The 16,150-nt window shown below is 40.7% G+C and overlaps 1 protein-coding gene across 3 annotated transcripts in view; it reads right to left on the reverse strand.

Moving 5' to 3' along the window:
- Positions 1-16,150, reverse strand: part of MBP (myelin basic protein) — a 167,234-nt gene that overhangs the window by 92,489 nt on the left and 58,595 nt on the right. For 2 of the 3 annotated variants that reach the window (XM_084620238.1, XM_084620239.1), the window contains exon 3: positions 14,287-14,340. The exons of the other annotated variant lie outside the window; for it this stretch is intronic. In XM_084620238.1, coding sequence (XP_084476364.1) covers positions 14,287-14,340 — 54 coding nt within the window. The remainder of the gene's footprint in view (positions 1-14,286; positions 14,341-16,150) is intronic. 3 annotated transcript variants of the gene reach the window in all.

The raw sequence follows: 16,150 nt of genomic DNA on the forward strand, positions 1-16,150 counted from the left end.
TTTTTATTATTTTACCCTATCTTTCATCATCAATCAGCCTTTTTACTTGTTTATCTCAGGGAATTCAAATAATACATTTAATTCTTGTGCCATCCCAATAGCATCAACAAGAATACACCCACAAAAGTGACTTGTGTCAAGAATTCTAACTGAGCCAGACATGTCAGTTGAAGCATTCTGGCAAGACCTTCCTGACAGTCCACTTCAACAAGTACAAATACAAAACTGACTGGCTCAAAATCAAATTATAGGGCTGCACATAATTTAGCATTATGGTAATGCCTGTACGCAATTCCAAGTATGTTGGTTTCAATATTTTCCACATCTCTAACAGTACAGCTTGAACATTTTTCAGCTAATAATCAACTGCCTTCACAGATTCAATCATGTATTACTAATGAGTTCCAGAAAGTACATAGCCATGACTCCAAAGATTCTATTTCTACACTAAATAACAATGTTGGTGAAGAGGCATACATCACAAAGCTTCTGAGAATTGCCTGAGCAATTTCTGAGGAACAGGTTCCAGTGACAAACGTTCATTTTACAGAAATTATATGGGACATAAATAGCTCTAGACTTTGGCACTTTTATGAGACTGTACATGCTAGTTTTATTTTCTTTGCCAGTACTATCACCATCTTTCCTCACTAGTCCATAACACCCAAATTACGTTCCTTCTGAAGAAACGTCTCTGTTAATACTAGCCCTGTTCACAGAATACCAGAAAATGTTCCCTGATGCTTCAGTCAAAGAGATGTCCATGAACCTCAAGATGACCCACATCTGTTTTGTGATGAATGTTAGGTGTACAGTCCAGGACCACAGAACAGTTTTAAACTTGGTCACAACTGTTATTGTGGTCTTACTTGCAACAAGAGGAATCTTTTTTTCTAGATGGCCTTCCTGAAATAGTGGTCAGATCTCCCCTGGTTCTTTATCCAATGAATTCACTCAGATGTTACATTTTCAAATTCTGTCATCATTAACTCAAAAAAATCCCCCATTTCTTTGAATATAGGCTCTTACAGATATTACATAAGACCAAGTTCCATCTCCCCCCCACACACACACACAAGGTAACGTTTAATGACTTCACACCAGTACATTATTTCTCTCTCAGTGATATCTTATGCCATTTTACAGAATTCTAGTCTCAGACTCTTACCATTGCTTTGCGTTTTTAAGATATTTCTAATGCTTTCAGATTTAGTTCAGTATTTGGATATTTCCTGCCAATCATTAAAGCCTCCAATGTCATGATGAGTTTCAGTCTCTCTCAATAATTTGCAGGAAAAGTGAAATAATGGAATTTGTTTTAAACAGTGGGTAAACCACATTCGCTGGAATTCTCCCCCACACCATCATTCCCAAATAGGTTACTGGTATAATCAATCTCCTTCTCTCTTCATTCACTAGGAAGTCTGATTTTCACTTCTAAAAGTCTGTATGCCCCACACTTGAACCTAATTAGCTATGGTATCACTATGTGGCCAAGTTCCAGGATCCCCCAGTGAAATCTCAGATCAGGTCCATCAGATCAAAACGGACATCCACTGTATATGCAGTGAATGCCACTATCAATAACGCATTGTATGAGGTGCGTGAAAAAAAAACCTCATCAAGCATACCATTTAACAAAACAAAAGTTCCGCAGCGTTAACAATTGCAGTTCCCCACTGCATTGAAATCCCACGTTTTACACTGTGGTGCTACAGTTGCTAATTTCACCAACCGCCCAAATTCAAAGAAAAGACTCTAAACAAAAAGGGACCCCGTAACTACGGACTCTATAGTACCACAAAGGCCAGCAGTGATACAGGCTGAAAAGGGACATCTCCCCAAACCTTGGAAGATAGAGTTAATATATTTTAAATTTTATTTGTTCTAAAAGATACCAAGAAGCCACAATAAAACTGCTGAAGTCCATCTCCTAGGCAAATTGCTTCCCCTCATCGTTAGTTCTAGACATATTTTCCACCATTGCTACAGTATGCCTCCAAACTTTCTATTCCCTATTATCCTGTTGCATATTGACTTCTCCAATATGCCAACCTTTTGTGGAGATATATATAGATATATAGATATATATATATAGAGATATATATATAGAGATATATATATAGAGATATATATAGAGAGAGAGAGAGAGAGAAGTATGTCTTTATATCAAATAGACTTTTCTCTTCTGTTTTGCAGAAATTTCCTGATTGTATTCGAGTTCTTTTATTTCTTTTACATTGTGCTAGGTATTTCCCCTATGCCACTCTGTACCAATATACTAAATATTACAATTCTCACAGGAACAGGTCTGAATTGAAAAAGAGGCACCTACACAGACTCACCCTGCCTAAAAATAGCTATGTGAATGACTGGATATTTTCTTTGTGAGGAATCCCTTTTTATGTTAGTTTTAAGAAATCAGGAAGTATCTTAGTCACAGAAGAGTGACTTTCTGAAACAAGATAAGACTTCAACAAGACACAAGATGTGCTTTGTTTTAAATAACCTTTTTGAGTTTTAAGAAAACCACCCATCATACATCTATTCATTTGTATACATAAATTGTCAGAACGTACAAAGGAAGTTGATTAATAGCAACTGAATCATAAGAAATTCAAGCCCCAAACAAGTACAGGCAGAGATGCAAACCACCACCATCATACCCTCATGCATAGCACTGAGCAATAAATAGACTTTACATGATTTTCTGAGGATCAGAGTGGAGACCCCCATCAACTAAGACTACAACTAAACTGCACGCTTCTTTTGGGGTAGTACAGAGTATGTACCTGGGTAGCGCCGCCCCCGCCCCCCTGCCAGCATGGGTTTAAGTAGCCTTTCCCGCCTTCCCCCCCAATCTTTTCCTCACCACAGTTAAAGGCTCTGGCAGCGGGGAGCAGCTGAAGCCTTTGCCTGACATGCACAGCTACACATCATAGCATGGATGCAGTGTGCTATTCACTGCAGCGTCTAATTACATGTCCACTACATGCCATCACAGATGCTCAGATCCAGGGACAACAGAGCAAAAGCACCACATCACCTGTTTTTAACTGAAGTGGCACATACCATACAGGGAATTAAAGATACAATTTCTGGTGCTGATATTGATCTGAAAGTGAATGGGGAGCCAGTGGAACATTATCTGGCGTGCCAGTGTAATAGGTGACCTGAGACTAACATCACTGAACAAGCACCCTGTTTTGCATCAGCTATAGCAACTGAGTGGTCTTCACTTTGCAGCAATCTAATTTGGAGGTCACGTGATTGAGTGCATCAAGGGCCACATCAGAGAGAAATGGCCATAATATTTTGGGAAAAAGCAAGAGGAAACAGGCATTTCTAGTCACAAAAGTCTCCAAGTGTATCTGGGGAAGTGAACCTCTTTTACAAAGAGTGGGATAATCTCCTGTACCAAGTGGATAGACAGGCATCATTTCTGCCAGCTGAATGCTTCCACCAACCAACCATACTCTCCACCTTATCTGGATTGAGTCTTCGTCAGCTGTTCTCATGCAAGCCCTTATTTTAGCCAAATAACAATACTCTGCCCTCTACATTTGATGAAAAGAAAGTGTAGGCCATGGGTCATCAGCAGAATGATAACACTGCAGCCCAAATTGTCTCAGTATGTTTTCTAGTGGCCTTACATACACACTTAACAGGAGAGATGACAGCAAAGGACTCTGTGAAACTGCTCCTGAGCATTCGTCCAGTGGATGAGCAATTGCCTTTAATACTACTATCTGGGATCTCTGTGAACGGTAATAACAAATACCAAGAGCAATTCTCTTTCCTCCAGCCAGGATCAGAGTCAAATCAATGGTATATTGCAGGCTGCTGATTAAATCTAATATGTCCATTCAGACTCTGACACTTATTCTTCACTAGGAGATCATCAACCACTGAGACCAGTGCAATCAAAATATAATATCAAGTAGGATTGAGAGCAGTCAAGGAAATCTGAGGACCCTAATTTATCCAGATTGTCACTCCACAAACTTCTCAATAGCCTTATCCAAAAAGAACAGGCTAAAAGTGTGTGTGTGCAATAGTTAAACAGATAAAGCTTCAACATTAGGATTATTAAAAGAGGGGAAAATAGCAAAGTGAATTGTTATTTGAGCTAACGTTTGCCATACATTAAAAATTCAGGCCTAAATTGTCCAAAAATGACTAATGGGATCTGGCTTTGTAAAAAGACATAGGAAATTGCAATATAAAATCCCAAGAACAAAAAGTTGAACAAAAAGAACAAAAAGACAAATCAATAATAGCTAAGAAATTACAGCTACTTACAGCTGCTCCCATTTCTCTTTTGTGCCTAAGAACTGCAGCACACACACTGTGAGGACAACGTAGACTAAAATACCTCACGTGCTGTGACACTGAAACATAAATAGGTGAGCTAACAGGATGCCATGGGTCATCACTTTGCTTTTACTGGTTCAATCAATTTTCACAGTCATGGAACAAAACACCTTGAAAATTCTTTCAGAGATCCCAAAAATATAAATATGTGGCAAGAAAGGTTTTTTCTCACCGATAAGACTATATATATAAAATGTATATTATATAAAATGTAATTACCCACAAAAGTTTGACTCCTAACCTATACAAGCCCTGAGACAATAAATACCTATGCCAGAGAGAGCCATGAAGAACTTTAGGCATGTAGCAAATACAAACATCTGCTGCATGTTTTATTTTAACTTGATATTTCTATTTGATCCAACCCCTCCCACAGTGTTCTAACAAGTTACAGTAATGTCATAGGAAAAATGCTCAACTATGGATTCCCTCACTTAGGCAAAAATCCACATGATTTCACTGAAAAGTTTTGCCTAAGTAAGGAATGAACTCTACGCTATCAAAATTCATCCAAATCATACTGTAAATAAATATGTAAATATAGGATTTTGCAAACATTTTACCTTTAATTAATAAAAGCTGACAATAATGCACAGTTACTTTCCTTTCATATCCTATGTTGGAATATGTCAATTGGTAAGAATGATATTCTGTTCCACATTTTCCAACAATGAACAGTGCCTGAAATATCTCTATTGGCTATAATAAAGAGGTTTTCCCCCTAGTATTTATATACTGATTTATACCAACTGAGAATTTGGCTCACATTTCATATCAATATGGATACAGTTTTAGATAAATGAGTTGAACTGTTTTTCCTTAAATAGGCAAGTGAGGAAAATACTGAAAACTGCACACTCCACAATCAAAAGCGAAGGTTTAAGATTTTCAAAAGTGACTAGTGGTTTTGGGTGACATCTCAGTGTTTAGGCACTGAAGACACCCTAAGAAAGGGCCTGATTTTCAGACATTGGGTGTACAGTATTTGCGAAAATCAGATCATTTTCTAATGTCACAACTTGGGGCACCCCAAAATAGAAGCACCCATAATCACAAGTCACTTTTGAAACTCCTGCCATTTATTTATAAATTCAGCAGGTTCGATAACTACCAGCTATTGATTTCCCTGCTTTTTATATGACCAAAATAGGACTGGTCAAAAAGTGATTTTTAACATTATTAGTGTGATCAATTCTTTCTAAAGGAGACACATATAGCCAGAGGACCCAAAACAAATAATACACACACAATTTTTTTAAATTCCATTGAAGGCCAGTAGCTCTGCTTCTCTTCTCTCTCCAAGTCAATGGAGTTGCATCAGATAATATGAACCTTAGATACTCAAATGTAGTTCTGAGTATATTCCAAGGGAATAATACAACTGTAAAATAAAAGGGCATGCTTTTTTGTTCTGTAATTCAAAGGGGTACGGAAGGAAGAGAAAAGAGAACTGCAAACAATTGGTCTTGGAAAACATATTTTTGATTCTTTTGCAGCCTAAAAGGTCTCTCTCTGCTTCAAAAGGACTCCACACAGTGGGTAAACAAACACAAATTCAGCCACTTTCCTCTGGCATTACTACCTATGCACACACAAAAGGATTCAAAGTATGATAGTAACCCTGGTCCCAAAAGCTTTAATCATAAGATTAGGCAGCAGCAACAGCTACATATACTAACTTACACTAACAGCAGGTTGCTGAATCTTTTATTTTAACAGCAGTACCTTATCAATTTCTAAGAGACCAGTCCACCTTTCACATTTTAAATCCCACCACCACATTCAACTGGAGATTACACAAAAAGCAATTTTAAAAAGATATTTTGTCTAGCAAATCCTCAACATTGTGTTCTGAAACAACTTCAGTTGATATTCTACCACAGTAGTCAGGAAATCTGAGCAAAGGGAGGTTTAAACTATAAGAGCCAGATTTTGATCTCAAACTCATGGCAGCCTGGTCTCAGAGGCTGTCTCCCGCACAGTTGCAGGACCACAGTCCTTAGGTAACAGTACGTTAGTGTCACCAATAGTCATGTGATCAGAAAAGGTGCCAGGTCTCTCAGACTTTCCCCCACAGCAGGAGCAGTCCATAACATTTTTTAGGCAAATGTCAGGACTCTGGACCAAAACATATGAGCAACACAGTTCGTTGTCACTAATGTTTAAATAAAACAAGTTATTAGAATATGGGAAAACACCCAGAATGTACTTTAACTGCAGTTTGGTACTAAAAGTTTTAGGACATCATCCAAGGCTCCTCAGATGAGTGGGAGTCATTCTATTAACAACAATGAGCTTCTGATCAGACTTTTGGAAAGGAAAAAAAATATATTCTTAAAATTTAAAATTCACGAGTTATGTATAAGCCATGGCTTCACAGAGCCTTGGAAAATTATTTAGTTTACATAGTGCCGAGTATAGACAGGGTCTATAAAGTTTACACTCTATGGGCTCAGCTGTGGTTTTGCCATGAGCTCTGAGAAAGTGGGAGAGAGCTGTTCTGCATACCACTACCACCACAGGGGCAGACCTATATTCCTGAAGCATTCTTCTCCCATGTGGCTGTACTAGCTGATGCATTTGGTTTGGGAAAAGCCAGGGTTCTGCACATTATTGCCCATCTTCATGGGAAAGGTGAGGGATAATATAGCAGCTCTGTGGCACAAGGGAGCAAGGGGTTGCTGCATATGTAGTAGAAATTGCTTGACACGCCCCATTATAAGACCCTGTTCAAAGTGGTTAGAACTTTGTAAACTTTAGCCATATTAGCTGAAGTTTTCCATGCCAAGTGATTTAAAAAAAATATAAAAAAGCTTCAGCTAAAGCAGTTCAGCTGTTTCCGAGAACAAGATTAAAGAAAAAATACAGCACTTCACCCATGTTCACAAATTCTTACCACCATTTCACTGAGAAGCTCTAGTGCCTCCATACTTGGAGGTGGGGTCTTGAAATTTGGCAGAGTCCCCACCCTGGTGTGAGGGATGTGCCCTTTGCCTTACGCCTGTGAAAAACCATGCCCCAATTTGTCTAAGTTTTAATCCTATGAAAAAAAAACAGTTTGCACACACTCAGTAGGGACTTTAAGTCAGAGTTTGGCAGCTAAATTCTCTGAAGACTCAATCAGGGCTGAGCATGCTCTAGCCCAGGGATGCAGGGGCTGAAGAGGACTTTCCTGGTAAATTTCTGCTCTCAGCTGCTATGAGCCATTGTGGCATCACAGGAACTGAGAGCAGGGAAATTCTGTCTTTTGTGGTCAATGGCCCCACTGCAGGAGGAGGCAGCAGTCACACTGGAATCCAGAGAGGCGTGAGGAATGGATAGGGGGAAAGATGAGGGAGTTGGAATAGAAGCAGAAGGGGAGGGAGGCAAGAGCCAGAATGAGGAGTTAGATAGGAGCTGATGGGGAAGAGGGGTAGGAAAGGAGGTAGGTGGGAGGGAAGAGCTGCAGGGGTGGATAAGAGAAGAAGGGGACAGGAACTGGAACAGGAGCCAGGGTGGAATGGTTATGAGCAGAAGAGTACAGAGACAGGTAAATGGGCCTGTAACCACTATAGCACACTCCCTTACATAACCTAGAATTGAACCCAGGATTCCTCGATCTCACCATGCCTCTGCTGTCAGCAAATCTCTCTGCAACACACTGACAAAATGTCCCATCCCCTTTTCCAGCCTCTTTCACGTTCAGGATAACAACCTATTATTATTACTACTCCTACATTACCTCAACCGATAACGATCCATGCTGTACATCTAAAAAGGTCTAAGTCCTGCTGATGTCCCTATCTGTGGATTAATATGGTTCCCCATGATGGAATTTCTGTTTTCTTCATTTGGGGTTGTTTGATTTTGTTTTCTTAATTAGGAAATTGCACGAGCGCGCACACACACACACACACACACACAATTAATTAGAAGAACATGATTAAGGTTGCAAAGTCAAGCACTTGAAGTTAGCAAATGCAAGAATTAAGTTTATCTGTGCAACCATAATGCTATCTCCTGGTGCATATGCATTATGATCATATACATTTTTCCCCCTCCCTAGGACCTCTGGAGAGTTCAGTGCGCTGGATGGACAGAGCTCAAATGGATCAGGACTGTGTAAGGAATGAGGCTTTAGTCTGTGGGACCTCTGCTCCATTTGTTGCAAAAGTTAGAAGGTGTGCAATGAAAGAAGTAGGGAATTATAGGAAGAGAAAGATGGTCTCCTGTCCTGGAGAACTGGATTCTATCCCTGCCTGTGCTACAGATTTCCTGTGTAATGTTGGGCAAGGAATTTAAACAAAACTTTTCACATTTTTCTATGTTCCTCATTTTTTGGATGCCCAATATGAGATACTTGGGGCTAAATTTGCAGAAGTGCTGAGCACTCACAAATGCAACTGAAATCAACTGGAGCTGTACTTCAAACATATAAAATGCCAAAAGTATGCTGAAAAAATCACAGTCTAGAGGGCTCAAGACAATTTTTGCTCTAATCACCATGCCTCAGTTCTCCACCTGCATACTGCCACTCTGTATCTCGGAGGGGTGTAGTGAAGATAACTTAATTAATACTTATGAAGCACTCACATAATATGCCCAAAGGACCATTAGAAACACCCATGAAGGAATCAGTAATTATGTATTCAGAGCAGAATTTGGATAGCGTGTATTAAATGCGTCTGGGGTCATGCACTGAACGTGACAGAAATATTGACTTGACAAGTTAGTCACTGAATGAAGCATGGGACATGTGGAAAAAATAGTATGGGACCATGTAGTTAAAAATGATCATACAGCATACACATGAGGGGGCTGAACTGATGTCGCACTAGCAACCGTATTTCTGTCATTTCCTAACTTTTAAGTGCTTGACTTTTCGTCATTAATATTCTTTTAATGTTGGGGTTCCTTAACATAACTATTCTTTGTTTGTAAACCCTACCTATTTACAAGCACTTTTTAAACAATACAAATAGACTCCCTGACTCAGAGAGCGTACAGTCTTTGGACTTAATCCAGTGAATTCATTAGAAGTCTAAGGATTCAGGCACCAAAGGCAAACAAAAATGCCATAACAAAATGTAATATGGACAAGCACACGGCCTGGATTTGGTCAGGTCCTTACATGTAGGGTAAGGAGAGCCAATTCCTGCTCTCCTTACCCTACACAAACAGCATAGCAAGAAAAGTATTGTAGAGCCCAAGAGCACTCGCACTGAAACATATACACACTACTACACAAACAGCAGATCAGATGAATATTGGGTGAAGAGATTAGAATGGGCCTTGTAAACTGAAATAATCACTTTTATCTTGTAGACCTAAATTAACACAAAAATAAAATCCCAACCAACAAACCCACCCTACAAAGAGAAAAACCTCAGTAGGCCATAAAATATATTAAAAATGCACATTTAAAGAGCAGATGTGTTACTGAACTTTTCCAGCTGTCATGCATTATTCTGTGAACTGTCTGGATTAATTTTGATACTTGGGGATCAATAATATAATACATCCCCTCCTAATATAAAGACACAAACAATGCAAAAGAACCCTCCCCACCAAACACTTCACTATAAGAAAAATGAGCCAATTAAAAGCAAACAAGCAAGATGGATAGAGAGGGCCAACCCTACTTCCCTTTTTGGTTTCCTAAGGTTCTTTTATACAGATGGCTTCAGAAGCCAGTGTCAGGTGAAGAGTAAGCCCTTACTGAGGTAACCATTCCCCCATATAGTGCCTCTGTATCTTAATTGAGCAATTATACTGTCGTTTTATAATATTTATTGAGATGTTAGATACCCAGTTCTCCTCCAGATGTGCAGTATAGCCTGCTCTGAAAGTCTGTATCAAGCACTCAGTCAGGTCCAGTCCTGTAACCGGATATATCCAGACAAATGTCTGTATCTGCAATGAACCCCATTGGTTTCAACAGGACTCCTCACAGGAAAGCAGGACTGAACATATGGGTTTAATGGCAGGAGCAGGGGCTGAGAAAAGGACATTTTGTGGTGCTCCCAGAAGTGAAAATCAGAACTCTAGACTCCAGATGATGGAAACGGACTTTCACAATAACCTTACTACCTACCTACACAGAAGAACTGGCTTTAGCATGGGCAGCATGGTTAATACATAGGGAACAAAACTGTCAGAGACTGTGTAAAGGTCATAACATCTATGACTCATGCAAAAGCAAAGTCTGTTTTATTTTTCTGGTTTTGTTTTTTGAACTCAGTGGAGAAACCAGACTGATAAAATGATAACATGGCTGTTAAAGCATAGGGCAGAGCAATGAACTACAGTTACCAAACGCAACAGCGCATAGGATTACAGACATCTGTATGAATGTAAACAGATTAAGCTAAATCTCCGGATAATCATTGCAACACACAACAGAAAGGCTAACAAAAGTGGCAATATTAAAAGGAATATGTTAGTACTTTTGTACAAACAGTAAAACTCCCACATCTCTCAGAAGGGAATAGGGAAGTCTCAGAGGTAAAAATTACCAACGATGAAATTACAAGTGCTGTATAAATGCTCACTCTGGGCAGGTCCCCGGAGAAAGACAGATTTTCTAATGATTTATTTTTAGGCAACTGCACCATCAATGTTTAGTTGACCCTTTGACGGACTGCACTGTGCAAACATCAATTAATCCTCAGATAGACCCCTTTAGACGGATAAGAAAATAATACTCTTCACTGTTCATAGACGGAGAAAGAGACACAGACAGAGGGATTTGCCCAGGCCACACAGTCCATCAGTGTCAGAGCTGGGATTTGAATTCAAAAGTTTCTGTCTCCAAACCATTACTTGGTTTTCAGTGTGAAATACTTAAAGCAGGCCTCCTGTGGAGAAGGCTGCCCTCTTCTGGTATGTACATTAAATAATACAATATGGACTCAGAGTATAATATGAATGACAATGTTTACAAATGAAAACATGTTAATATTTACCTAAATTCAAGTAAAAAAAAAAATCATGAAAACGTGTTCCAAACTAGCAACATACTACATAAAATTTAGTTCTTTAGCAACAATGAACAAGTTTTTTATATCTGTAAAGTAGAAAAAATAAAGCAAAACCATTCATTCTCTCTTTTATATATTACTATGAACTTGAGTTAAGGCAAGGATTGTGTGTCCGGGAAATGATTCACTCAAATATCATACCTGGGAGTGCCTCCCACTCCCAGGTGACAGCTGATTCATCTGCAAATAGACACGATTACTCATCTGGAAATAGGGAAGGTTTTTCTACTACATTAATAGGTTTCATCTACATTACAAAACAAGACCATGACAAGAAAGCATTTTTCTTTCATATCCTCCAAATAGCAACACATGTATGCTTCATTATACAAAAACTGCTCTCACCCCTTCTGAATGTCTCAAGGGCAAATTTGAGGAAGCAAGGAAGCACTCTTATAATATACTGTGGTTCCGGAGGATATGAAAAACTCAGCGCCTGATTAACTCTCCTGTGGGCCTGGGGCTATTAGATTTTGTGGGGCCCCTGTATACTCCTTGGAGGGAGTTTGGTGCAGGAAGGGGCTGGGGCAAGGGACTGGGGTGCAGGAGGGGGATTCTGATCTGGGGCAGGGTGTTGAGGGGTGCGGGAGAGAGTGCGAGGCGCAGTCTCCGCCAGGAGGCGCTTACTACAGGCAGCTCCCAGCCAGCGGTGCAGCAGGCGTTAGGCTGCCTGCCATAGCCCCATTCCTCTCCTGGAAGCGACTGGCTGCTAGCACGTCTCTGCGGCCCCTGGGGAGAGTGGGCAGCGGGTCTCCATGCGCTGCCCGCGCCCGCAAGTGCTGCCCCCGTAGCTCCCATTGACCGGTTCCCGGCCAATGGGAGCTGCGGGGATGGTGCTGGGGGCAGGGACAGCATGCGGAGCCACCTCCACTGCCTCCCCCACCACCAGGGGCCGCAGAGACGTGCCAGTAGCCAGCCGCTTCTGGGAGTGGTGGGGGGCCACAGTATGCAGGCAGGCAGCCTGAGTGCCCCTTGTAGTGGCCCGGAGATCGCTGCCTGTGTTTACTTTTTGTGGGGCCCCCCTTGAGCTGGGGCTCTGGGCTGCAGCCCCTAAAGTCCCTGCCTTAATCCGGCCCTGGAAATACTGCCCAGATATTTAGAGTCAAAACAAAAGAAAGACCTCGGAAATACAGAAATTTTGATCTACTGTAAAAATGTACAGTATTTGGCCTCTGTTTTAGTAATATACAGAATTCACAGGATTGATGGCAATGGAACATCCAGGCACACGTACAGGCAGAAGCAGCAGCAATACCAGGAGTGAACAGAAACAGTCATTTACTACTTTGCCGTGAAGGAGAGCAATGATGGATGACACCAAGAAAGCTGAGGTGTTTAATGCCTATTTTGCTTCAGTCTTCACTAAAAGTATTAATTGTGACCAGATGCTTAATATAATTAACATAAAAAAGAAGGAGGAAGGAACACAAAGCAGAATAGGGAAAGAACAGGTTAAAGACTGTTTAGATAAGTTAGATGCAACTTATGTAAGAAGTAAGTTAGATGTCAGCAGAAGCCTGACAAAATCCATCCTAGGGTATTTAAGGAGCTGGCTGAAGCGATCTCTGAATGATTAGCCATTATCTTTGAGAACTCACAAAGTATGGGTGAGGTCCCAGATGACTGGAGAAGGGAAAAAATAGTACCTCTCTTAAAAGGGGAACAGAGGTACCAGGGAACTGAGAACCAGTTAGCCGAACTTTAATACCTGGAAAGATACTGGAATAAATTACGAAACTATCATAAACAACTAGAGGATAAGCTGATGAGTAACAGCTAACATGAATTTGTCAAGAAAAATATCATGCCAAACCAACCTAATTTCCTCCTTTGACACAGTTACTCACCTAATGGATGGGGACAACAGTAGACATGATATATCTTGATTTTAGTAAAGCTTTTGACACAGTCCCACACAACATTTTCTTAAGCAAACCAGGGAAATGTGGTCTAAATGAAATTAATGTCAAGTAGTATTGGTTGAAAAATCATATGCAAAGAAATAGTTATCAAAGGTTTGCTGTCAAACTGGGATGGTGTAACTAACGGGGTCCTACAGGGTTCAGTTCTGGGTCTGGTACAATTCACTATTTACATTAATGACTTGGATAAGGTATCCCTATGAAACATGTGGATGACACCAACTAGGAGGGGTTTCAAGCACTCTGGAGAACAGGATTAGAGTTCAAGATGACCTTAAGAAATTGGAGAAATGGTCTGAAAAAAAATTAACGAGTGCACAGTACAACATTTAGGAAGGAAAAAGTCAAATACACAAATACAAAATGGGGAATAACTGGCTAGGCAATACTTCAGAAAAGGATCCGTGAATTGTAGTGGATCTCAAACTGAATATGAACCAACAATGTGCCTGAGTTGCAAAAAAGGTTAATATTCTGTGGGGTAGTAGCAGGAGGAGTTCAATATGCAAGATATGGGAGGGAATTCTTCTGCTATACTCTGCACAGGTGAGTCTTCAGCTGGAGTCTTGTGGCCAGTTTTTGGCATCATACTTTAAGAAAGGTGTGGACAAATTGGAGAGAGTCCAGAGGAGAGCAACAAAAATGATCAGAGGTTTAAAAACCTGACCTATGAGGAACACAGGGTTATGTTTTGTCTTGGGAAAAGATGACTACGGGGGGGGGGGGGGGGGGAGCTGATACTAGTCTTCAAAATACATTAAGGGCTGTTATAAAGAGGATGATGTTCCCCATGTCCACTGAAGGAAGGACAAGCAGTAATTGGCCTAATCTGCAGCAAGGGAGATTTAGGTTGGATATGAAGAAAACTATCCTTACAGTTAAGTAAGTTAAGTACTGGAATAGATTGCCAAGGGAGGTTGTGGAATCCATGTCACTGGAGGTTTTAATGAACAAGTTAGACAGATACCTACCAGGGATGGTCTAGGTGTACTTGGTCCTACCTCAGTGGAGATGATCACAGAATCCTAAAAAGTAGAGATGGAAAAAGGCCCATGAAGTTATCTAGTCCATTCCTTACATATGATTGCACCTCACTCTGTGTGTGCATGTGCTCGTGTGCGTGCGAGATAGAGAAATATGCTGCTGTATATTTTCTAAAACATGAACACCCTAATGTCTACCTCTTAAAGAAAATATCCTATACAATACAGATATTTATTACTTCTCAGACTGACAAACAAAATATGGCTGAGACAAAACTGATAGGATTTATACTAGTTTCTTCCCATTGCCCTCTTACAGTAGCTGACCGAAAGGTAATTTTTATTACACCTGATCAGCTAATCATTGGCTGAGACCCTGTGACCTAAAATAAAGAAGCCTCAGCTAATTCCAAGATTACAAGACCACTCTCAGGCACTTCTATAACTCTATTCACACATGTACTTCACGCTGATTTGCTCCACAGGTCGGTATTTGTGACCTATTTTAGTCCTAGTGATGCTGTGTTAACAACGTTTGTGACCCAAATCTGTAGGTATATTTTAAAGGTGTACCAATTAAAAAATTGGTATCTCTTGCCATGAAAAATAAAGTGCTCTTTAACTATTAACTAGAGGCTTTTGTACTGTAACTTGGTTGGCAAATAAAGCATGATGAATGTGTTGGGCACAAGTCCTTCCCCAGCCACCACAAATGCAGAGAGGCCAATGAATTGTATGTGCTGGAGTTGGACAGGATTTGTGAAGCTGAACAGCGGGGTACTTAGGAGTCGTAAGGTAGGTCTACACAACAAAAACTGTTCACAGGCTAGCCTACCGAAGCTAGCTTGAAGCCGCCTAACCTGGGTAACAATAGCAAAGAAGTGAGAACAATTCAGTCTTCAGGGTGGGCTAGCAAATGGATTACATTCCCAGAGTCCTCACTGGGTTTGCACTACCCATGCTGAAGCCAGCTGCCTTCACATACAAGGTGGATTCACGTTAGCTCAGGCAGACTAGCTCATTCGCAGCTTTTGCTATGTATACATACCCTTAGAGACTCCCCCCACATATCAACATAATGACGCTTTGAGAAACAGCACAAGGGTCGTCAGGGTGGGAGGGTATCTGGGGTGACGCTGGTGGAACCACTGGCAACTTCTCCTGCTCCAATCCCAAACACCTCCCACAGATTAAGAGATAGGGAGCAGAAGGGCATTCTGTAGCCTCAGGCCAGTAGTGGCCACAGAGAGGCTCCAGAGCCTGGAACAATTCCCCTCTGCCCTCCACATCCCCCCCCAAGCACCACCTGCAGAACAACAGGGAGGATCTGGTCCTTAAGTGAGCACAGCAGCTCATATTTCTTTGGATTACTAGCAAGATGTGACAAAATTTCTGCATCTTTACTCGAGTTCTACTAAATAGCATGGGATTCAGTATATGCTGGCTAGTTAGTGCACCTGGGAGGCTGTCCAACAACAGAACTGTGCCCCTTTTAGTGGTTGCAGGAGAAGGAAATAATTTAACTGAAGTGCCTTGACAGTTAAATGACAGACCAGCCATAGCTGCAAAACCGAACATGCAAGGCAATCTGGATCAAGCAGGCATATACGTACAGGCAGCCTACAGCTGCAGAATAAAGTGTTAGCCGGAATGTAATATATTCTTCTGCAAAGAGACAAAAATAACGTAAATAGAATCCAATATCTATAAGAGTCACTACATCCTTTTAACAGGTTACACAAATCACAATGTTAAACTTCATAATTGGACATGATTTTCCTCTAATCAGATAGGTACCCGCAGGAGCTTCTGCCAGTTTAACTGAATGAAGACATTACCTGTGAAAGACATG

Source organism: Lepidochelys olivacea, assembly GCF_965140295.1.
Source record: "Lepidochelys olivacea isolate rLepOli2 genome assembly, chromosome: 2".
Classification (NCBI taxonomy): Eukaryota; Metazoa; Chordata; order Testudines; family Cheloniidae; genus Lepidochelys; species Lepidochelys olivacea.